The sequence below is a fragment of the Somniosus microcephalus genome, chromosome 4 (genome assembly GCF_052327205.1).
Source record: "Somniosus microcephalus isolate GS21.2 chromosome 4, FLI_Smic_1.0, whole genome shotgun sequence".
Taxonomy (NCBI): Eukaryota; Metazoa; Chordata; class Chondrichthyes; order Squaliformes; family Somniosidae; genus Somniosus; species Somniosus microcephalus.
Genome location: NC_140990.1, coordinates 99,482,938 through 99,508,826, shown reverse-complemented (window position 1 = coordinate 99,508,826; position 25,889 = coordinate 99,482,938). Strand labels below are relative to the sequence as shown.

General features: G+C 49.7%; 1 protein-coding gene across 1 annotated transcript in view; it reads left to right on the top strand.

Moving 5' to 3' along the window:
• LOC147119579 (uncharacterized) overlaps positions 1 to 17,202 on the top strand; it is a 64,940-nt gene extending 47,738 nt beyond the window's left edge. Inside the window, exon 2 of the mRNA XM_085985159.1 lies at positions 15,938 to 17,202. Coding sequence (XP_085841285.1) covers positions 15,938 to 17,033 — 1,096 coding nt within the window. The 3' untranslated portion in view covers positions 17,034 to 17,202. The remainder of the gene's footprint in view (positions 1 to 15,937) is intronic.
• Positions 17,203 to 25,889: the final 8,687 nt, after the last annotated feature.

Sequence of the window (25,889 nt, the reverse complement as noted above, 5' to 3'; positions counted from 1 at the left end):
TTCACAGTGGCAGAAGGTGGGTAGTGGTGTTCCACAAGGATCAGTGCTGGGACCACAGTTGTTCACAATTTATATTAACGATTTAGACTTTGGAATCAAAAACACAATTTCTAAATTTGTGGATGACACAAAATTGTCAATACTGAGGAGAACTGCAACAAATTACAGGAGGACATTAATAAATTTGCAGAATGGGCATATAATTGGCAAATGAAGTTCAACACAGATAAATGTGAGGTATTACATTTTGGTAGGAAGAATAGGGAGGTCACTTATTACTTGGAGGGTGTAAATCTAGGTGGGGTGGAGGCAGAAAGGGATCTTGGAGTACAAATACACAAATCACTAAAGGTTGCGACACAGGTTAGCAAGGCCATAAAAAAAAGCAAACCAAGCACTGAAATTTATTTCTAGAGGTATAGAATTGAAAAGTAAGGAAGTTATGCTAAACCTATATCGAACCTTGGTTAGACCACATTTAAGAGTACTGCATAAAGTTCTGGTCGCCATATTATAATGGTCTTTAAAATTATGAAAGGTTTTGATAGAGTAGACACAGAGAGAGTGTTTCCACTTGTGGGGAATAGCATAACTAGAGGCCATCAATATAAGATAGTCACCAAGAAAGGCTTAAGTGGAGCATAAACGCCGACATGGACTGGTTGGGCCAAATGGCCTGTTTCTGTGCCGTATATCCTATGTAATCCTAAGTATTTGAAACAAATATCTCCATTAAAGGAATAGTACAAGGAATGTAAGTAACAAGAGATTAAATCAACAAGACCGGAACAAAAAGGGTTAAATGATGCAGAAAATAACGGATTTCAAATCTTAGGCAAGGTAGTTCTATAAAGGGGTGGTTCAAAGGAATTTCAGATGAGTGTACAGTGAGACACTGCAGTTCAGTCTATGACACCCACAAGCCATGTACTCACACTGAACAAGCTTCTGGTCAGATGTGGTAGAGGATGAACTAGGTGAGAACTGCTAGAAGTTAGAGTAAGAAAGGGCCCAAAAAAGGAACAGTCGATAACAGGACATCAATTAGTCTCCTCTTATCATGGAGAAATCAAATATTCGACGCACTGTGAGTTTGAAACAAAACTGATTTATTCAATATTTATACAGAGTATTAATCTCCAGCCCAGGTATAGGGGTTATTAAGATCTGCAGAAACACACTCTAACTGGCAGATTGAACATGGTTCAGTGTTCAATGCAATCCCAGTAAATCCTGTTCTATTCACTAATGCGGCCTTTCAATGGCGGGGCTTTTACCCAGCATTCCCCGCGGGGAGAATGTGCCACACCCGGACTACAGGAGTCCAGTGCGCAGGCGCGGGACCGCCTAGGTTCGGAGCATGCGCGGTGCGTGATAGGCAGATGACACACAGTATCGATCAGATCAGGATGAATCGGTAAGAAACGGCTGGACGGAGCGGAGTAATGGACTGGCGGGTGGGCGGGGAGGCTTCATAAAAAACTGGTGTCGGCCGCAAATCCCGAATCATAACCTGAAGGTCCCGCGTTTGCAGCTTCGGGGCTTCTCCCGGTCACAGGCCCAGGCTAACGGCCGCCATCTTGATTCAGTGAATATCAAAGCGCATGCGCAGACATTTTGGTCAGGAACAAAGAGTAGGCGGGGCTTCAGTGTCTGTTCCCAACCGGGTCCCAGTGCCCGGGAGAGTAAAGCATTGACTCAGTTATTTGATTCTCACTCGCCATACTTCGGATTTCTCACCATCTCTCCTGAAGGCGCTGGTAAAAGCAGAACATACGGTTAACATCCCACACAATTGTAACAGAAGGGCAGCACGGTGGCATAGTGGTTAGCACTGTTGCCTCACAGCGCCATAGACCCGGGTTCGAATCCGGCCTCGGGTGACTGTCTGTGTGGAGTTTGCACATTCTCCCCGTGTTTGCGTGGGTTTTCTCCGGGTGCTCCGGTTTCCTCCCACAGTCCAAAGATGTGCAGGTTAGGTTGATTGGTTATGATAAATTGACCCTTAGTGTTAGGGGGATTAAATACGTTGGTTTACGGGGATAGGGTGGGATATGTGTTGGTGTAGGGGTTACGGGGATCGGGTGGGATATGCAGGCTCGATGGGCCGAAATGGCCTCTATCTGCACTGTGGGGTTTCTGTGATTCTGTGATTTCTATGAAGAGCCCCAGAGCTGGGCCCCCCCTTGTATAGGTCCAGGGCTGGAATCCCCATGTACAGTCCTAGGGATTAGAATTCCCAACTCTCCGACACCTCCTCCTACCTCCGCCTGGACCATGACCCCACTACCGAACATCAAGCCACTGTTTCCAAGACTGTCACTGACCTCATTTCCTCTGGAGATCTTCCCCCCACCCCCGCTGCCACCAACCTCATAGTTCCCCAACCCCGCACAGCCCGCTTCTACCTCCTTCCCAAGATCCACAAACAGGACTGCCTGGTAGACCCATCGTTTCAGCCTGTTCTTGCCCCACGGAACTTATCTATTCCTATCTCGACTCTGTTTTTTCTCCCCTTGTCCAGTCTCATCCCAGCTGCATCCGCGACTCTTGCGACGCCCTCCGCCACTTTAACAGTTTCCTGGCCCCAACCGCCTCCTTTTCACCATGGACGTACAATCCCTCTACACCTCCATCCCCCACCAGGATGGCCTGAGGGCGCTCCGCTTCTTCCTTGAACAGAGGCCCAACCAGTCCCCATCCACCACCACCCTCCTCCGCCTGGCTGAACTTGTTCTCACATTGAACAACTTCTCCTTTGACTCCACTCACTTCCTCCAAATCAAAGGTGTTGCTTTGGGAACCCGCATGGGTCCTAGCTATGCCTGCCTTTTCGTGGGATATGTGGAACACTCTTTGCTCCAGTCCTACTCAGGTCCCCTCCCTCACCTCTTTTTCCGGTACATTGATGACTGTATCAGTGCCGTTTCCTGCTCTCACCCTGAACTAGATAATTTCATTCACTTTGCTTCCAATTTGCACCCTTCCCTCACCTTCACATGGTCCATCTCCGACTCTTCCCTTCCCTTCCTCGACTTCTCCGTCTGGGGATAGGTTATTGACAAACATTCACTACAAGCCCACTGATTCCCACAGCTACCTGAACTACACTTCCTCCCACCCCCCGCTCCTGTAAGGACTCTATTCCATTCTCCCAGTTTCTCCGTCTCCGCCGCACCTGCTCTGACGATGCCACCTTCCACACCAGTGCTTCCGACATGTCTTCCTTTTTCCTCAATCGAGGATTCCCCTCTACCGTGGTTGACACGGCCCTTGACAGTGTCCGTTCTATCTCCCGCACTTCTGCCCTCACCCCTGCCCCTCCCTCCCGGAACCACGACAGAGTTCCCCTTGTCCCCACCTTTCACCCCACCAGCCTCCACATTCAACGGATCATCCTCCGCCATTTCTGCCACCTCCAGTGTGATCCCACCACCAAACGTTTCTTCCCCTCACCTCCCCTTTCAGCATCCCGTAGGGACCGCTGCCTCCGCGACGCCCTTGTTCACTCCGCTATCACGCCCAACACCCCTTCCCCTTTGCCCGGCACCTTCCCGTGCAAGCGCAGGAGATGCAACACATGCCCTTATACCTCCCCCCTTCCCACTGTCCAGGGCCCCAAACACCCCTTCCAGGTGAAACAGCGATTTACTTGTACTTCTTGCAATTTAGTAGACTGTATTTGCTGCTCACGATGTGGTCTCCTCTACACTGGGGAGACCAAACGCAGATTGGGTGACTGCTTTGCGGAACACCTCCGTTCAGTCTGTAAGGGGTACCCCGAGTTTCTGGTCGCCTGTAACGTTAATTCACCGCTCCATTCCCACTCAGACCTCACCGTACTCGGCCTCTTGCATTGTTCCACGGAAGCTCAGCGTAAGCTCGAGGAACAGCACCTCATCTTCCGATTAGGCACTTTACAGCCTTCCAGACTGATGGGCCTTCAATAACCACAAAACTAGAAGTTATAGACTTAAACAAGTAGGCTTTTAATCACTAAGATCAGAGCTAACATCTCAACACGCCGACTGGTTCACAGGAATGAGTCACACAGATCCTGGGATCTTTATGTAAGAGAAGTCAGGGGCGGAGCCAAGAGCCAAGACCTGGAACCTCCCAGGTTAGTCGGGAAAGAGGAAGTGAAACTATACACAGTGGGGGAGGGTAATATACATGAGTGCAAAACGAATACAGGATCAAGACAAACAGATGTCATTACATTCACCCCTTCTATAGATTTAGTCCATCGGGGTGATGTTTCTTAAAAGTTGGTATAAGTGAGTCTGTCAGGAGGTTTTGCGGTTCTCAGTGATCGGCGCAAAGCCGGTTGGGGTGCCTCTAGGGGAGTGGATTCTGGTTCCTCCGCTGTCCGGGCCTCCGCAGTGTCTTCCAGGTTATCTACGGTGTCCTCCAGGTTAAAATTGGGTATTGATACCTCTGGGCGTCCTGTCTCTTTGTAGTGTAGGTCTTCATCGGGTAGTCTCCCATCGTTCTCTCCGCTCCCTGAGGGAGCGAGGTCTTTTATGGAAACAGTGTCCTCTCGCCCGTCAGAGTATTCGATATAGGCGTACTGAGAGTTTGCATGGAGGAGCTGTACCTTTTCCACAAGGGGGTCCGTTTTATGGCCTCTCACGTGCTTCCGCAATAGTACTGTCCCCGGAGACGTCAGCCACGCGGGTAGAGATACGCCCGAGGTGGATTTCCGGGGGAAAACGAACATCTTTTCGTGAGGGGTAGCGTTAGTGGCTGTACATAACAGAGACCTTATGGAGTGGAGCACGTCTGGGAGGACTTCCTGCCAGTGGGAGGTCGGAAGGCCTTTTGACTTTAAGGCTAACGTGACAGCCTTCCAAACAGTAGCATTCTCCCTTTCCACTTGGCCATTACCCCGGGGGTTGTAGCTAGTGGTTCTGCTAGTGGCTATCCCCTTCGAGAGCAAGAACTGGCGCAGCTCGTCACTCATGAATGACGTCCCCCTATCGCTGTGTATGTAGTTCGGCATGCCAAACATGCAGAATAGATTACCGAGACACTTGATGACCGTGGCGCTGGTCATGTCTGGGCAGGGAATGGCGAAGGGGAAGCGGGAATATTCATCAATGATATTGAGGAAGTATACGTTACGGTCGGCAGAGGGAAGGGGTCCCTTGAAGTCCAGACTTAGGCGCTCGAATGGCCGTGTGGCTTTGATAAGGTGTGCACGGTCAGGCCTGTAGAAACGAGGCTTGCATTCCGCACAGATGCGGCAGGCTCTGGTCATTGCCCTGACCTCCTCGATGGAGTGGGGCAGATTGCGGGACTTTATAAAATGGTATAGTCGGGTGACCCCTGGGTGACAGAGGTCATTGTGGAGACCCTGTAATTTGTCCGTATGAATGCTGGCACACATTCCCCGCGATAGGGCGTCTGGGGGTCATTAAGGGCTCCCGGCCTGTACATAATATCATAGTCGAACGTGGATAGTTCGATCCTCCACCTGAGTATTTTGTCATTCTTGATTTTCCCCGTGTTTGTTATTAAACATGAAAGCCACCGACCGCTGGTCGGTGAGCAGGGTGAAACGTTTGCCGGCTAGGTAGTGTCTCCAGTGCCTCCTTCTCGACAGAAAAGTGCCTGATTTCAGGTCCCTGAAGGGTTCGGGAGAAGAAGGCCACAGGTCTCCCAGCCTGATTGAGGGTCGCAACTAAGGCAAAGTCTGACGCATCGCTTTCGACTTGAAAGGGAATGCATTCGTCCACTGCACACACTGCAGCCCTTTCAATGTCCTGTTTAATATTGGTGAAAGCCTCCCGAGCATCAGCTGATAGTGGGAAGGACATCGATTTAATGAGGGGTCGGGCCTTATCAGAGTAATTGGGCACCCATTGGGCATAATACGAAAAAAATCCCAGGCACCTTTTTAAAGCTTTGGGATTGTGTGGCAGGGGCAGTTCCTTTAGGGGGCGTAATCGGTCAGGGTCCGGTCCATTTACCCCATCTTCCACCACACAGCCGAGGATACAGAGACGGGTTGTGTTGAAGACACATTTGTCTTCGTTGTAGGTTAGATTCAGCTTTAGGGCAGTTTTTAAAAATCTCGCAAGATTTAGATCGTGGTCTTGCTGGTTGTGCCTGCAGATAGTGACATTGTCCAGATAGGGGTAGGTAGCTTGTAGTTTATTCTCGTCAACCATGCGGTCCATCTCACGTTGGAAGACCAAGACCCCATTTGTTACCCCGAAGGGCACTCTGAGAAAATGGTAGAGGCGCCCGTTCGCCTCGAAGGCGGTGTATGGGCGGTCCTCCGTTCTAATGGGGAGCTGGTGATACGCGGATTTGAGGTCGATAGTCGAGAAGACTCGGTATTGCGCAATCTGGTTGACCAATTCTGATATGCGGGGTAAAGGGTAGGCGTCCAGCTGGGTATAAATATTAACAGTCTGGCTGTAGTCAATTACCATCCGTTTTTCGCTATTTTTAACTATGACTACTTGGGCACGCCACGGGCTGGTACTGCATTCAATAATGCCTTCCCGCAGGAGTCTGTCCACTTCCGCCTTGATAAAGTGTCTGTCTTCCAGACTGTACCGTCTACTTTTGGTCGCTATGCGCCTACAGTTCGGAGCGAGATTAGTGAATAAAGAGGGCGGGCTGATTTTTAAGGTTGATAGGCCACAGACTGTGAGTGGCGGCTGGGACCCGCCATATGCTAGCGTGACACTTTCGTGGTGGCACTGGAAGTCCAGGCCCAAGATTACATTAACACAGAGTTCTGGCATCACGAGGAGTTTAAAATCCTTGTAGTCCGTGCCTTTTACAGTCAGTGTTACCACACAGTAGCCCAAAATGTCCGAAGTGTGGGGCTTAGCAGCCATAGCAATTCTGCTCCGTGTAGGGGTTACCGTTAATGAGTGCCGCCGTACCAGGCTAGGGTGGATAAAACTCTCGGTACTCCCACAGTCAATTAAACATTTCGTTAAATTCCCGTTTATCTGTATGTCCATCATGGATTTTGTCAACGGGTGTGGCCTGGATTGATCCACCGTGATCAAAGCGGCCGTTGAGTCGGGAAAAGATGGCGGATACCAAGATGGCGGCACGCACGAGGCGGTGACAGAGTTGGAAATCGGATTCCCCCTGCAGACTTTGCTAAAATGCCCCTTTTTCTTACATTTGAAGCATGTAGCGTCCTTCGCTGAGCATCGTTGTCTGGGGTGTTTGGCCTGGCCGTAGAAGTAGCATTTCGGGCCTCGAGACATTGCCGCTGTAGTAGGACTCCTGGGTGAACTTCTGTGTGGGGACTCCGGCGGCGTAGAGCTGGTCTGAGACCTGGATGGGGAAGATGGCTGATTCCAAGATGACGGCCCCCTCGGCGCGCACGAGGCGGTGAGGGCCGCATGGCCAGAAGAATAAGAGTCAGAGTTTTTCTGGGCCACGTCCAGCGATCGCGCAGTGGCCACTGCCTTTTTTAAGTCCAGGACCTCCTTCTCCAGCAGTCTCTGCCGGATATAATTCGATTTGAGGCCCGTGATGAAGGAATCGCGGACCAATTCGTCAGAGTACGCGTTGGCCGTCACGGCCTTGCAGTTACAGTCCCGGACCAGGTCCTTTAGGCCCTGTAAGAAATCGTCCATTGATTCCTCTGGTTGCTGCCTGCGTGTAGCCAGCAGATGTCTGGCGTACACTTCGTTTACCGGCCTCTGGTATTGGGCCTTCAGGATAGTGATGGCCTCCGTGTAGGAGGTGGCGTCCCAGATGAACGAATAAATCCGATGACTTACGCGAGTAGTCAGTAGACTCAGTTTATCTACCTCGCTAGCGGATGAGGCCTCCGCGAAGAGTTCGAAGCATTTGAGCCAGTGTCCAAATTGATTTGATGCTTCAGCAGAATGTGGATCCAAGTCCAGACGCTCTGGTTTTAGGAGTCGATCCATCCTAGTATTCTTTAGTGATTAAAGTTGATGGGCCTTCAATAACCACAAAACTAGAAGTTATAGACTTAAACAAGTAGGCTTTTAATCACTAAGATCAGAGCTAACATCTCAACACGCCGACTGGTTCATAGGAATGAGTCATACAGATCCTGGGATCTTTATGTAAGAGAAGTCAGGGGCGGAGCCAAGACCTGGAACCTCCCAGGTTAGTCGGGAAAGAGGAAGTGAAACTATACACAGTGGGGGAGGGTAATATACATGAGTGCAAAACGAGTACAGGATCAAGACAAACAGATTTCATTACACAGACTCAATATCGAGTTCAACAATTTCAGATCATAACCTCAGCCTCTATTTCTATATATATAGATATGTCTTTTTTTCTTCCCCCTGACATGGCAGCTGTCTTTCATTCTGCCAGCACAATTCACACTCCATCTAGAGCCATCCTTTATATCTTAACCTGTCCCATTACCATCTCCTTTTGCCTCGAATATCTCTTAATGTCTCTTAATCTCTTCCACCTTCCATCCTATCACAGACCTTCCCTTTTGTTCTTTCATCCCCTCCCCCATTTCTCAGCCTCTTCACTTGCTTAAAAATCTGTTCCATTTCCTGCTTTTTTCCAGTTCTGGCGAAAGGTCATCGACCTGAAACGTTAACTCTGTTTCTCTCTTCACAGATGCTGCCTGACCTGCTGAGTTTCTCCAGCATTTTCTGTTTTTATATTAGATTCCCCATGTAGATTCCCAGGGTTAGAATCCCCATGTACAGTCCCAGGGTTGGAATCCCCATGTACAGTCCCAGGGTTGGAATCCGCATGTACAGTCCCAGGGTTGGAATCCCCATGTACAGTCCCAGGGTTGGAATCCCCATGTACAGTCCCAGGGTTGGAATCCCCATGTACAGTCCCAGGGTTGGAATCCCCATGTACAGTCCCAGGGTTGGAATCCCCATGTACAGTCCCAGGGTTAGAATCCCCGTGTACAGTCCCAGGGTTGGAATCCCCATGTAGATTCCCAGGGTTGGAATCCCCATGTACAGTCCCAGCGTTGGAATCCCCATGTACAGTCCCAGGGCTGGAATCCCCATGTACAGTCCCAGCGTTGGAATCCCCATGTACAGTCCCAGGGCTGGAATCTCCATGTACAGTCCCAGGGCTGGAATCTCCATGTACAGTCCCAGGGATGGAATCCCCATGTACAGTCCCAGGGATGGAATCCCCATGTACAGTCCCAGGGTTTGGAATCCATCTGTTTTCCAATGAGCTTGGTCCCCAGCTCACTGTAAAACCCAGGTCAAGGGCAATCCCAGCGTGCCCACTCTGAACCCGGTTTGCTGTTCCTCTGTGCCCAGCACTGCCTCCACCCCCGGCTCACGGAAGTGGAATTTCAGCCTCAGTGTTAAAAGTTTCCTCGGTTACAGGCTGTAGAGAGGAATAATTCAATCTGAGACCGAGCTGTGTGATTGGTTCAGTCTGTCATAGGAACAGGAGGGGCCCAGGATTAATCCCGCCTGCATATCCTGCCCTCCTAATACCCTGTAAAAGCTGTTTACAAAAGTCATCACGATAAGTAGGAACAGGAGGAGGCCATTCAGCCCATCGAGCCTGTTCCCTCATTCAATTAGATCCTGGCTGATCTTTATCTTAGCTCCATCTACCCGCCTTGGTTCTGTAACCCTTAGTACCCTTGACTAACAAAAATCTAGCACACTCAGTTTTGAGATTTTCAATTGACCCCCAGCCGTGGCAGTTTCTGGGGGAGAAAGTTCCAGATTTCCAGTACCCTTTGTGTGAAGAAGTGCTTCCTGACATCACCCCTGAACGGCCTGGCTCTGATTTTAAGGTTATGTCCCCCTTGCTGTGGATTCCCCCACCAGAGGAAATAGTTTCTCTCTGTTTACCCGATCAACTCCTTTAATCATCTTAAACACCTCAATTAGATCACCGCTTAATCGTCTATATCCAAGGGAGTAGACGCCTAGTCTGTGCAACCTGTCTTTATAATTTACAAAAGTCATCACTGTCGGTACAGGATAGAAATTCCAAACAGTTCTAGTTTCTCTGGAACATTCTTTCCTCTCTCGCCCCTCCTAATCTGTAAATCCCCCGTCCCACACACTCCCCCTCCTCCCCACATCCTCGTTGTTTGAAATCCAGATTCATCGCAGACTCGGATTTTTCTCCCTTTCTCTCCTGAAGGTGCTGTGTGATGGTGAGGTTCGGCCCCAGTCACTGTTTGCCCTCCAGTACCTTGCTGAGTGGTAATTCTGAGCTGTGAGCCGATACTGAAGGTGCTGTGTGATGGTGGGGTTCGGCCCCAGTCACTGTTTGCCCTCCAGTACCTTGCTGAGTGGTAATTCTGAGCTGTGAGCCTATACTGAAGGTGCTGTGTGATGGTGGGGTTCGGCCCCAGTCACTGTTTGCCCTCCAGTACCTGGCTGAGTGGTAATTCTGAGCTGTGAGCCTATACTGAAGGTGCTGTGTGATGGTGGGGTTCGGCCCCAGTCACTGTTTGCCCCCCAGTACCTTGCCGAGTGGTAATTCTGAGCTGTGAGTCTATACTGAAGGTGCTGCATGATGGTGGGGTTCGGCCCCAGTCACTGTTTACCCTCCAGTACCTTGCCGAGTGGTAATTCTGAGCTGTGAGCCTATACTGAAGGTGCTGTGTGATGGTGGGGTTCGGCCCCAGTCACTGTTTACCCTCCAGTACCTTACCGAGTGGTAATTCTGAGCTGTGAGTCTATACTGAAGGTGCTGCATGATGGTGGGGTTCGGCCCCAGTCACTGTTTGCCCTCCAGTACCTTGCCGAGTGGTAATTCTGAGTTCTGAGCTCATACAGTGAGCTGCCAGCACTTCGGCCATGGGGAGCAGAACACCTGGCTGATTCTGTCTCGTGAAGCTGAGGCCAATGGCAGCACACCAAAAACAAGAAGGTGCAGAACGGTGCGACATTGTCCCTCTAAATATCACAAACAGATGCATAATGAGGGGAAATCAATCTCTGGACCTTTAACGAACAGCGACATGGAAAGAGGGAAGTTAATAGTCTTTAAACACCTGGTCCACCTGGCACTGCAGTGTCTGAAGCTCATAAGAGGAACTCCAGGGAAACACAATACTGACAAATGTCAAACTGTTTTGTTAACAAAAGAAATCTCGATTTACCTTTTTAAAGTTTGTGCAGGAGTGTTTGTGCCCGGTTACACAGTGTGTTGCTTACTCTCCACTCCAAATGTGAATCTTTCAGCTCATGGGCTCACTTACACACCCAACTGACTGGATAAAACTCGCCTTCTAAACCCCATTTGGTGTTTTGTTATACTCAACCTTTATAAAACACTGGTTAGGCCCCAGTTGGAGCATTGTGTTCAATTCTGGGCATCGCACTTTAGGAAGGATGTCAAGGCCCTGGAGGGGTTGCAGAAGAGATTTACTGGAATCATACCAGGGATGGGGGGCTTCAGTTATGTGGAGAGACTGGAGAAGCTGGGGCTGTTCTCTTAGCGCAGAGAAGATGAAGAGGAGATTTGATAGAGGTGTTCAAAATCGTGAAGGGTTTTGAAGGAGTAAATAAGGAGAAACTGTTTCTAAAAGAAACAGAAAACAAAGGAAGAACACACCTTCCTGCGCGGTGCGGCTCCAGGACACTGAGTGGAGCGAGCGCGGCCTCAGCAACACCGAGTGTGGGTCTCGGGCCCCGAGTCAGTGCCCCCGGGCCCGGGACAACACCGAGTGTGGGTCTCAGGGCCCGAGTCAGTGCCCCCGGGCCCGGGACAACACCGAGTGTGGGTCTCAGGGCCCGAGTCAGTGCCCCCGGGCCCGGGACAACACCGAGTGTGGGTCTCCCCGAGTCAGAGCCCCCGGGCCCGGGACAACACCGAGTGTGGGTCTCCCCGAGTCAGAGCCCCCGGGCCCGGGACAACACTGAGTGTGGGTCTCCCCGAGTCAGTGCCCCCAGGCCCGGGACAACACCGAGTGTGGGTCTCCCCGAGTCAGAGCCCCCGGGCCCGGGACAACACCGAGTGTGGGTCTCAGGGCCCGAGTCAGAGCCCCCGGGCCCGGGACAACACCGAGTGTGGGTCTCAGGGCCCCGAGTCAGAGCCCCCGGGCCCGGGACAACACCGAGTGTGGGTCTCAGGGCCCGAGTCAGTGCCCCCGGGCCCGGGACAACACCAAGTGTGGGTCTCCCCGAGTCAGTGCCCCCGGGCCCGGGACAACACTGAGTGTGGGTCTCAGGGCCCGAGTCACAGCCCCCGGGCCCGGGACAACACCGAGTGTGGGTCTCCCCGAGTCAGTGCCCCCGGGCCCGGGACAACACCGAGTGTGGGTCTCAGGGCCCCGAGTCAGAGCCCCCGGGCCCGGGACAACACCGAGTGTGGGTCTCAGGGCCCGAGTCAGTGCCCCCGGGCCCGGGACAACACCGAGTGTGGGTCTCCCCGAGTCAGTGCCCCCGGGCCCGGGACAACACCGAGTGTGGGTCTCAGGGCCCGAGTCAGTGCCCCCGGGACAACACCGAGTGTGGGTCTCAGAGCCCCGAGTCAGAGCCCCCGGGCCCGGGACAACACCGAGTGTGGGTCTCAGGCCCCAAGTCAGAGCCCCCGGGCCCGGGACAACACCGAGTGTGGGTCTCAGGGCCCGAGTCAGAGCCCCCGGGCCTGGGACAACACCGAGTGTGGGTCTCAGGGCCCGAGTCAGAGCCCCCGGGCCCGGGACAACACCGAGTGTGGGTCTCCCCGAGTCAGAGCCCCCGGGCCCGGGACAACACCGAGTGTGGGTCTCAGGGCCCGAGTCAGAGCCCCCGGGCCCGGGACAACACCGAGTGTGGGTCTCAGGGCCCGAGTCAGTGCCCCCGGGCCCGGGACAACACCGAGTGTGGGTCTCAGGGCCCGAGTCAGTGCCCCCGGGCCCGGGACAACAACGAGTGTGGGTCTCCCTGAGTCAGAGCCCCCGGGCCCGGGACAACACCGAGTGTGGGTGTCGGGCCCCGAGTCAGAGCCCCCGGGCCCGGGACAACACCGAGTGTGGGTCTCAGGGCCCGAGTCAGTGCCCCCGGGCCCGGGACAACACCGAGTGTGGGTCTCAGGGCCCGAGTCAGTGCCCCCGGGCCCGGGACAACACCGAGTGTGGGTCTCAGGGCCCGAGTCAGAGCCCCCGGGCCCGGGACAACACCGAGTGTGGGTCTCAGGGCCCGAGTCAGAGCCCCCGGGCCCGGGACAACACCGAGTGTGGGTCTGCCCGAGTCAGAGCCCCCGGGCCCGGGACAACACCGAGTGTGGATCTCCCAGAGTCAGAGCCCCCGGGCCCGGGACAACACCGAGTGTGGGTCTCAGGGCCCCGAGTCAGTGCCCCCGGGCCTGGGACAACACCGAGTGTGGGTCTCAGGGCCCGAGTCAGAGCCCCCGGGCCCGGGACAACACCGAGTGTGGGTCTCAGGGCCCTGAGTCAGAGCCCCCGGGCCCGGGGCAACACCGAGTGTGGGTCTCAGGGCCCGAGTCAGAGCCCCCGGGCCCGGGACAACACCGAGTGTGGGTCTCAGGGCCCGAGTCAGTGCCCCCGGGCACGGGACAACACCGAGTGTGGGTCTCAGGGCCCTGAGTCAGAGCCCCCGGGCCCGGGACAACACCGAGTGTGGGTCTCAGGGCCCGAGTCAGTGCCCCCGGGCCCGGGACAACACCGAGTGTGGGTCTCAATGCCCGAGTCAGAGCCCCCGGGCCCGGGACAACACCGAGTGTGGGTCTCCCCGAGTCAGTGCCCCCGGGCCCGGGACAACACCGAGTGTGGGTCTCAGGGCCCAAGTCAGAGCCCCCGGGCCCGGGACAACACCGAGTGTGGGTCTCAGGGCCCGAGTCAGTGCCCCCGGGCCCGGGACAACACCGAGTGTGGGTCTCAGGGCCCGAGTCAGTGCCCCCGGGCCCGGGACAACAACGAGTGTGGGTCTCCCTGAGTCAGAGCCCCCGGGCCCGGGACAACACCGAGTGTGGGTCTCAGGGCCCAAGTCAGAGCCCCCGGGCCCGGGACAACACCGAGTGTGGGTCTCAGGGCCCGAGTCAGAGCCCCCGGGCCCGGGACAACACCGAGTGTGGGTCTCAGGGCCCGAGTCAGAGCCCCCGGGCCCGGGACACCGAGTGTGGGTCTCCCCGAGTCAGAGCCCCCGGGCCCGGGACAACACCGAGTGTGGGTCTCCCTGAGTCAGTGCCCCCGGGCCCGGGGCAACACCGAGTGTGGGTCTCCCCGAGTCAGTGCCCCCGGGCCCGGGACAACACCGAGTGTGGGTCTCCCCGAGTCAGAGCCCCCGGGCCCGGGACAACACCGAGTGTGGGTCTCCCCGAGTCAGAGCCCCCGGGCCCGGGACAACACCGAGTGTGGGTCTCAGTCCCCGAGTCAGAGTCCCCGGGCCCGGGACAACACCGAGTGTGGGTCTCAGGGCCTGAGTCAGAGCCCCCGGGCCCGGGACAACACCGAGTGTGGGTCTCAGGGCCCGAGTCAGAGCCCCCGGGCCCGGGACAACACCGAGTGTGGGTCTCAGGGCCCCGGGTCAGTGCCCCCGGGCCCGGGACAACACCGAGTGTGGGTCTCCCCGACTCAGAGCCCCCCGGGCCCGAGGCAACACCGAGTGTGGGTCTCGGGCCCCGAGTCAGTGCCCCCGGGCCCGGGACAACACCGAGTGTGGGTCTCCCCGAGTCAGTGCCCCCGGGCCCGGGACAACACCGAGTGTGGGTCTCAGGGCCCGAGTCAGTGCCCCCGGGCCCGGGACAACACCGAGTGTGGGTCTTAGGGCCCGAGTCAGAGCCCCCGGGCCCGGGACAACACCGAGTGTGGGTCTCAGGGCCCGAGTCAGAGCCCCCGGGCCCGGGACAACACCGAGTGTGGGTCTCAGGGCCCGAGTCAGAGCCCCCGGGCCCGGGACAACACCGAGTGTGGGTCTCAGGGCCCCGAGTCAGTGCCCCTGGGCCCGGGGCAACACCGAGTGTGGGTCTCGGGCCCCGAGTCAGAGCCCCCGGGCCCAGGACAACACCGAGTGTGGGTCTCCCCGAGTCAGTGCCCCCGGGACAACACCGAGTGTGGGTCTCAGGCCCCGAGTCAGTGCCCCCGGGCCCGGGACAACACCGAGTGTGGGTCTCAGGGCCCGAGTCAGAGCCCCCGGGCCCGGGACAACACCGAGTGTGGGTCTCAGGGCCCCGAGTCAGTGCCCCCGGGCCCGGGGCAACACCGAGTGTGGGTCTCGGGCCCCAAGTCAGAGCCCCCGGGCCTGGGGCAACACCGAGTAGGAGATAGATAGATTTCTAGACACAAAAGGCATCAAAGGGTATAGGGAGAAAGCAGGAATATGGTATTGAGATAGAGGATCAGCTATGATCACATTGAATGGCAGAGCAGGCTCGAAGGGCCGACTCCTTCTCCTATTTTTCTGTGTTTCTATGTGTTCTATGTTCCAGGATTTTGACCCAGCGACGATGAAGGAACGGCGATATATTTCCAAGTCAGGATCGTGTGTGACTTGGAGGGGAACTGGGAGGTGATGGTGTTCTCATGCACCTGCTGCCCTTGTCCTTCTAGGTGGTGGAGGTCGCGTGTTTGGGAGGTTCTGTCAAAGTTCTAGTCGAGTTGCAGATGTATAAAGTCACTCCTTCACCCCTCCCCCTCCCACCTCACGCTCTCTCCTCCCATAGAGGCCAGAGTCTTGTGTAGGCCCAGACCGGGTGGTGGGTTCCCTTCCCTGAAGGACATTAGTGACATTATTGGGTTTTTACGACAATCCGGCAGCTTTCATGGTCACTTTTTTCCAGTGCCAGCCCCACAAATTCCCAGATTCATTCAGCTCAATTTCACAACCTGCCTTTGTGTTTTTGTGGGTTCTCTCTCACCCACCCTTTTTCCTGTTTTAAATTCATTTTACAGGGTATTAGAAGGGGAGGATTTGCAGAAGGGAAGCTCAAACCAAACATCACTTCAAGATCTGACAGAGTCGCTCAATTCATCAGGACCTTTGAACATGGAAGCAGAAAGCACCGTTCAGAGCGGGGAGAAACCGTACACGTGTTCTGTGTGTGGACGAGGCTTCAGCCGATCCTCTGGCCTGTCGAGACACAAGCACAGTCACACCGAGGAGAGGCCATTCACCTGCTCTGAGTGTGGGAAGGGATTCACGTGTTCATCCAGCCTGCTGACACACCAGCGAGTTCACACCGGGGAGAGGCCGTTCACCTGCACTGAGTGTGGGAAGGGATTCACTGATTCATCCAACCTGCTGCAGCACCAGCGAGTTCACACTGATGAGAGACCTTTTAAATGCCCAGACTGCGGGAAGTGCTATAAAAGTTCCAGGGAACTGACGCGCCATCAACGTGTTCACACCGACGAGAGACCGTTCAGGTGCTCTCACTGCGGGACTGGGTTCAGGCGATCATCTCATCTCACTGTACACCAGCGCACTCACACTGGAGAGAGACCGTTCACCTGCTCCATGTGTGGGAATGGATTTACTCAGTTATCCACCCTGCTGAAACACCAGCGAGTTCACACTGGGGAGAGGCCGTTCACCTGCTCTGAGTGTGGGAAGGGATTCACTAATTCATCCAACCTGCTGCAGCACTGGCGAGTTCACACCGGGGAGAGGCCGTTCACCTGCTCTGAGTGTGGGAAGGGATTCACGTGTTCATCTGACCTGCTGACACACCAGCGAGTTCACACTGGGGAGAGGCCGTTCACTTGCTCTGAGTGTGGGAAGGGATTCACGTGTTCATCTGACCTTCTGAAACACCAGCGAGTTCACACTGGGGAGAGACCGTTCACCTGCTCTGAGTGTGGGAAGGGATTCACTCAGTCATCCCACCTGGTGAAACACCAGCGAGTTCACACCGGGGAGAAGCCGTTCACCTGCTTCGAGTGTGGGAAGGGATTCACGTGTTCATCCCACCTGCTGACACACCAGCGAGTTCACACCGGGGAGAGGCCGTTCACCTGCTCTCAGTGTGGGAAGGGATTCACACAGTCATCCACCCTGCTGACACACCAGCGAGTTCACACTAGCGAGAGGCCGTTCACCTGCTCTGAGTGTGGGAAGGGATTCACGTGTTCATCCAGCCTGCTGAGACACCAGCGCGTTCACAAGTGACTGCAGAGGTTGGATTCTGATGTTATTGCTGCTGTTAATCACATCCCGGACTGAACCATGATCATTCTGACAGTTGGGGTTTGTTTCTGCTGATGTTAATAACCCTTGTAACTGGGCTGGAGTTTAATATTCTGGATATATATGTCAAATAAATCAGCTTAGCTTTAAACACATAGTTGTCGATTTTTGACATTCCCACCTGAGTGTTTAGCATCACCTGGCTGGAGCTCAGAAAGGACAATCTGGGGGGCGGATCGTATGGTGGGGACAGAACTACTGCCTGGACACAGTCCTTCAGGGCCACACTGAGAGGAGCAAACGGCACTTTGGTCTTTCTCGTCTCTCTTCACTGACAGCAAAGTCCCCGTGCAGGTTAATCTTGAGGCCTGTAAGGAATGTGTCCCAACCACTCTCTCCCATGGGTCAGAGCTCCTGGGCACGGAACAGAAGGCTCCTTTACAAGTGTGTTTAGAGTCAGGAAGAACAACGGTGAATGCGGGAAACGTGCTGTCAAATCAGAGATTGGTGTCAAACTACGATCTGTTCCTGACTGAAAGTGAAATGGCAGGGTTAAGTTTCCAGTCTAAAAATGACTGGTAATTATTCCACGAAGATTTAATATGTGTGTGTGACAGTCCTGAGTCTCCCATTTGAAGGCAGGTGTTAGCTCATTTAAAATAAACCTGTTTAAAATAAATTGGTTAAAGTCTGCATTAAAATAGAGGGAGGAGTTCACAGGAGCCTGTTAACTGCTGGTACAATTATACAACAGACATTTGATCTCCAGATAAAGAAGGACCTGCAGCGTGTTTCCAGGAATTCCCTGTTTTATTGATGTGTGCGTGTTAGACACCAGGATAACTAAAACTACACGACCCAGAACATCCACGGGGTGCGATCCCAACAGTTACTCTGGGATCACTCCCGCTGTGGTACTCCACCACTGACCCTGCTGAAGGTTGTAGGCTCAGGGAGTGGGGCCTCCAGGAGTGGACTGTGAGAAAGCTGGGTTTCAGTATCCTGACACATATATGGTGAGGAACCAGAGGAATCCTTACTGAGGAACCGTCTGGGGTTTAACCTGTCAGTGTCGGTCTAGGGGTGAATGAGGCCTGACTCCCCGAACTGTCTCACATTGAACCCAGTTCAGATTAAGATGGATTCAGTTTACAGGAGAATAGGGAGAAATATCACCCACAATGGAGGGAGATGAAAGCAGCCATTAGAGAAGCTCAGAGATCTTTGGGATACTGATGGTGCCCAATTGTGGTAATAATAACATAAGCTTTTCCAGCTCCATCAGGAGTCAGCAGACCGTTAAAGATGGTTTCACATCAGTCTACACTCCTGTGGGTGATGCTCAGATTCCAGCTGTGGGATGTGCTGTTGACAATAACATCATAAATATTAAAATAGAAAGAGATTGTCACACAATCATCGAATAGTACAGCACAGAAGGAGGCTATTCGGCCCATCGAGTCTGTGCTGGCTCTCTCGAAGAGCAATCCAGTTAGTCCCACTCCCCCGCTCATTCCCCAAACCCCTGCAATGTTTTCTCCTTCAAGTATTTATCCAATTCTCCTTTGAAGGCTACCACTGAATCTGTATCCACCACCCTCTCAGGCAGTGCATTCCAAATCCTGACCACTCGTTGTGTAAAAAGGTTTTTCCTCGTGTCGCCTCTGGTTCTTTTCCCAATCACCTTCAATCTCTGCCCTCTGGTTAACGACCCTTCAGTCACTGGAAACAGTTTCTCTTTATTTACTCTATCTAAACCCTTTGTGATTTTAAACACCTCTCTCAAATCCACTCTTGGGCTTCTCTGCTCGAAGAAGAACAACCGTAGGGGAGTCAAACTCATTTTACATGGTGGGCCTGACCCGATATCCTGGCACTAGACCCTGTCTCTGTTTATATTACACTAGAGGTTGTCTCTGTTTATATTACACGAGACCCTGTCTCTGTTTATATTAAACTAGACCCGCTCTGTTTATATTGCACTACACCCTGTCTCTGTTTATATTACACTAGACACTGTCTCTGTTTATATTACACTAGACCCTGTCTCTGTTTATATTACACTAGACCCTGTCTCTGTTTATATTACACTAGACACTGTCTCTGTTTATATTACACTAGACCCTGTCTCTGTTTATATTACACTAGACCCTGTCTCTGTTTATATTACACTAGACACTGTCTCTGTTTATATTACACTAGACCCTGTCTCTGTTTATATCACACTAGACCCTGTCTCTGTTTATATTACACTAGTCCCTGTCTCTGTTTATATTACACTAGACCCTGTCCCTGTTTATATTACACTAGACCCTGTCTCTGTTTATATTACACTAGACCCTGTCTCTGTTTATATTACACTACACACTGTCTCTGTTTATATTACACTAGACCCTGTCTCTGTTTATATTACACTCGACCCTGTCTCTGTTTATATTACACCAGACACTGTCTCTGTTTATATTACATTAGACCCTGTCTCTGTTTATATTACACTAGACCCGGTCTCTGTTTATATTACACTAGACCCTATCTCTGTTTATATTACACTAGACCCTGTCTCTGTTTATATTACACAAGACCCTGTCTCTGTTTATATTACACTAGACCCTGTCTCTGTTTATATTACACTCGACCCTGTCTCTGTTTATATTACACTAGACCCTGTCTCTGTTTATATTACGCTAGACCCTGCCTCTGTTTATATTACACTAGACCCTGTCTCTGTTTATATTACACAACACCCTGTCTCTGTTTATATTACACTAGACCCTGTCTCTGTTTATATTACACGAGACCCTGTCCCTCTTTATATTACACTACACCCTGTCTCTGTTTATATTACACGAGACCCTGTCTCTGTTTATATTACACTAGACCCTGTCTCTGTTTATATTACACAACACCCTGTCTCTGTTTATATTACACTAGACCCTGTCTCTGTTTATATTACACTAGACCCTGTCTCTGTTTATATTACACTAGACCCTGTCTCTGTTTATATTACACTAGACCCTGTCTCTGTTTATATTACACTAGACCCTGTCTCTGTTTATATTACACTACACCCTGTCTCTGTTTATATTACACTACACCCTGTCTCTGTTTATATTACACTAGACCCTGCCTCTGTTTATATTACACTAGACCCTGTCTCTGTATATATTACACTAGACCCTGTCTCTGTTTATATTACACTAGACCCTGTCCCTGTTTATATTACACTAGACCCTGTCTCTGTTTATATTACACTAGACCCTGTCCCTGTTTATATTACACTAGACCCAGTCTCTGTTTATATTACACTCGACCCAGTCTCTGTTTATATTACACTAGACCCTGTCCCTGTTTATGTTACACTAGACCCTGTCTCTGTTTATATTACACTAGACCCTGTCTCTGTTTATATTACACTAGACCCAGTCTCTGTTTATATTACACTAGACCCTGTCCCTGTTTATATTACACTAGACCCAGTCTCTGTTTATATTACACTAGACCCTGTCTCTGTTTATATTACACTAGTCCCTGTCTCTGTTTATATTACACTAGACCCTGTCTCTGTTTATATTACACTAGACCCTGTCTCTGTTTATATTACACTAGACCCTGTCTCTGTTTATATTACACTAGACCCTGTCCCTGTTTATATTACACGAGACCCTGTCTCTGTTTATATTACACTGGACCCTGTCTCTGTTTATATTACACTAGACCCTGTCTCTGTTTATATTACCCTAGACCCTGTCTCTGTTTATATTAAACCACACCCTGTCTCTGTTTATATTACACTAGACCCTGTCTCTGTTTATATTACACTAGACCCTGTCTCTGTTTATATTACACTAGACCCTGTCCCTGTTTATATTACACTAGACCCTGTCTCTGTTTATATTACACTAGACCCTGTCCCTGTTTATATTACACTAGACCCAGTCTCTGTTTATATTACACTAGACCCTGTCCTTGTTTATATTACACGAGACCCAGTCTCTGTTTATATTACACTGGACCCTGTCCCTGTTTATATTACACTAGACCCAGTCTCTGTTTATATTACACTACACCCTGTCTCTGTTTATATTACACTAGACCCTGTCTCTGTTTATATTACACTAGACCGTCTCTGTTTATATTACACTAGACCCTGTCTCTGTTTATATTACACTAGACCCTGTCCCTGTTTATATTACACGACACCCTGTCTCTGTTTATATTACACTAGACCCTGTCTCTGTTTATATTACACTAGACCCTGCCTCTGTTTATATTACACTAGACCCTGTCTCTGTTTATATTACACTAGACCCTGTCTCTGTTTATATTACACTAGACCCTGTCCCTGTTTATATTACACTACACCCTGTCTCTCTTTATATTACACTCGACCCTGTCTCTGTTTATATTACACTCGACCCTGTCTCTGTTTATATTACACTAGACCCTGTCTCTGTTTATATTACACTAGACACTGTCTCTGTTTATATCACACTAGGCCCAGTCTCTGTTTATATTAGACTAGACCCTGTCTCTGTTTATGTTACACTAGACCCTGTCTCTCTTTATATTACACTAGACCCCGTCTCTCTTTATATTACACTAGACCCTGTCTGTGTTTATATTACACGAGATCCTGTCTCTGTTAATATTACACTAGAACCAGTCTCTGTCTTTATGACACGAGACCCTGTCTCTGTTTATATTACACTAGACCCTGTCTCTGTTTATATTACTCTAGACCCTGTCTCTGATTATATAACACCAGACCCTGTCTCTGTTTATATTACACTAGACCCTGTCTCTGTTTATATTACACTAGACGCTGTCTCTGTTTATATTACACTAGACCCTGTCTCTGTTTATATTACACTAGACGCTGTCTCTGTTTATATTACACTAGACCCTGTCTGTTTATATTACGAGACCCTGTCTCTGTTTATATTACATAGACCCTGTCCCTGTTTATATTACACTAGACCCTGTCTCTGTTTATATTACACTAGACCCTGTCTCTGTTTATATTACACTAGACCCTGTCTCTGTTTATTTTACACTAGACCCTGTCTCTGTTTATATTACACGAGACCCTGTCTCTGTTTATATTACACTAGACCCTGTCTCTGTTTATATTACACTAGACCCTGTCTGTTTATATTACACTAGACCCTGTCTCTGTTTATATTACACAAGACCCTGTCGCTGTTGATAATATACTAGACCCTGTCTCTGTTGATATTACACTAGACCCTGCCTCTGTTTATATTACACCAGACCCTGTCTCTGTTTATATTACACAAGACCCTGTCTCTGTTTATATTACACTAGACCCTGTCTCTGTTTATATTACACTAGACCCTGTCTCTGTTTATATTACACTAGACACTGTCTCTGTTTATATTACACTAGACCCTGTCTCTGTTTATATTACGCGAGACCCTGTCTCTGTTTATATTACATGGACCCTGTCCCTGATTATATTACACTAGACCCTGTCTGTTTATATTACACTAGACCCTGTCTCTGTTTATATTACACTAGACCCTGTCACTGTTTATATTACACTCGACCCTGTCTCTGTTTATATTACACTCGACCCTGTCTCTGTTTATATTACACTCGACCCCGTCTCTGTTTATATTACGCTAGACCCTGTCTCTGTTTATATTACACTAGACCCTGTCTCTGTTTATATTACACAACACCCTGTCTCGGTTTATATTACACTAGGCCCTGTCTCTGTTTATATTACACTAGACACTGTCTCTGATTATATTACATTAGACCCTGTCTCTGTTTATATTACACTAGACCCTATCTCTGTTTATATTACACTAGACCCTGTCTCTGTTTATATTACACTAGACCCTGTCACTGTTTATATTACACTCGACCCTGTCTCTGTTTATATTACACTAGACCCTGTCTGTTTATATTACACTAGACCCTGTCTCTGTTTATATTACACTAGATCCTGTCTCTGTTTATATTACACTAGACCTGTCTCTGTTTATATTACACTAGACCCTGTCTCTGTTTATATTACACTAGACCCTGTCTCTGTTTATATTACACTAGACCCTGTCACTGTTTATATTACACTCGACCCTGTCTCTGTTTATATTACACTCGACCCTGTCTCTGTTTATATTACACTCGACCCCGTCTCTGTTTATATTACGCTAGACCCTGTCTCTGTTTATATTACACTAGACCCTGTCTCTGTTTATATTACACAACACCCTGTCTCGGTTTATATTACACTAGGCCCTGTCTCTGTTTATATTACACTAGACACTGTCTCTGTTTATATTACATTAGACCCTGTCTCTGTTTATATTACACTAGACCCTATCTCTGTTTATATTACACTAGACCCTGTCTCTGTTTATATTACACTAGACCCTGTCACTGTTTATATTACACTTGACCCTGTCTCTGTTTATATTACACTAGACCCTGTCTGTTTATATTACACTAGACCCTGTCTCTGTTTATATTACACAAGACCCTGTCTTTGTTTATATTACACTAGACCCTGTCTCTGTTTATATTACACAAGACCCTGTCGCTGTTTATAATATACTAGACCCTGTCTCTGTTTATATTACACTAGACCCTGCCTCTGTTTATATTACACTAGACCCTGTCTCTGTTTATATTACACAAGACCCTGTCTCTGTTTATATTACACTAGACCCTGTCTCTGTTTATATTACACTAGACCCTGTCTCTGTTTATATTACACTAGACACTGTCTCTGTTTATATTACACTAGACCCTGTCTCTGTTTATATTACACGAGACCCTGTCTCTGTTTATATTACATAGACCCTGTCCCTGTTTATATTACACTAGACCCTGTCTGTTTATATTACACTAGACCCTGTCTCTGTTTATACTACACTAGACACTGTCTCTGTTTATATTACACTACACCCTGTCTCTGTTTATATTACACTAGACCCTGTCTCTGTTTATATTACACTAGACCCTGTCTCTGTTTATATTACACTAGACCCGGTCTCTGTTTATATTACACTAGACCCTATCTCTGTTTATATTACACTAGACCCTGTCTCTGTTTATATTACACTAGACCCTGTCTCTGTTTATATTACACGAGACCCTGTCACTGTTTATATTACACTCGACCCTGTCTCTGTTTATATTACACTCGACCCTGTCTCTGTTTATATTACACTCGACCCCGTCTCTGTTTATATTACGCTGGACCCTGTCTCTGTTAATATTACACTAGACACTGTTTCTGTTTATATTACACAACACCCTGTCTCGGTTTATATTACACGAGGCCCTGTCTCTGTTTATATTACACTAGACACTGTCTCTGTTTATATTACATTAGACCCTGTCTCTGTTTATATTACACTAGACCCTATCTCTGTTTATTTTACACTAGACCCTGTCCCTGTTTATATTACACTAGACCCTGTCACTGTTTATATTACACTCGACCCTGTCTCTGTTTATATTACACTAGACCCTGTCTCTGTTTATATTACGCTAGACCCTGTCTCTGTTTATATTACACTGGACCCTGTCCCTGTTTATATTACACTAGACCCTATCTCTGTGTATATTACACTAGTCCCTGTCTCTGTTTATATTACACTAGACCCTGTCTCTGTTTATATTACACTACACCCTGTCTCTGTTTATATTACACTAGACCCTGTCTCTGTTTATATTACACGAGACCCTGTCTCTGTTTATATTACACTCGACCCTGTCTCTGTTTATATTACACTAGACCCTGTCTCTGTTTATATTACACTAGACCCTGTCTCTGTTTATATTACACTAGACCCTGTCTCTGTTTATATTACACTGGACCCTGTCTCTGTTTATATTACACTAGACCCTGTCCCTGTTTATATTACACTAGACCCTGTCTCTGTTTATATTACACTAGACCCTGTCTCTGTTTATATTACACTCGACCCTGTCTCTGTTTATATTACACTACACCCTGTCTCTGTTTATATTACACTAGACCCTGTCTCTGTTTATATTACACTAGACCCTGTCTCTGTTTATATTACACTAGACCTTGTCCCTGTTTATATTACACTAGACCCTGTCTCTGTTTATATTACACTAGACCCTGTCCCTGTTTATATTACACTAGACCCAGTCTCTGTTTATATTACACTAGACCCTGTCTCTGTTTATATTACACTAGACCCTGTCTCTGTTTATATTACACTAGACCCTGTCTCTGTTTATATTACACCAGACCCTGTCCCTGTTTATATTACACTACACCCTGTCTCTGTTTATATTACACTAGACCCTGTCTCTGTTTATATTACACTAGACCCTGTCTCTGTTTATATTACACTCGACCCTGTCTCTGTTTATATTACACTAGACCCTGTCTCTGTTTATATTACACTAGACCCTGTCCCTGTTTATATTACACTAGACCCTGTCTCTGTTTATATTACACTGGACCCTGTCTCTGTTTATATTACACTAGACCCTGTCTCTGTTTATATTACACTAGACCCTGTCTCTGTTTATATTACACTAGACCCTGTCTCTGTTTATATTACACTCGACCCTGTCTCTGTTTATATTACACTAGACCCTGTCTCTGTTTATATTACACTAGACCCTGTCTCTGTTTATATTACACTAGACCCTGTCTCTGTTTATATTACACGAGACCCTGTCTCTGTTTATATTACACTAGACACTGTCTCTGTTTATATCACACTAGGCCCAGTCTCTGTTTATATTAGACTAGACCCTGTCTCTGTTTATGGTACACTAGACCCTGTCTCTCTCTATATTACACTAGACCCCGTCTCTCTT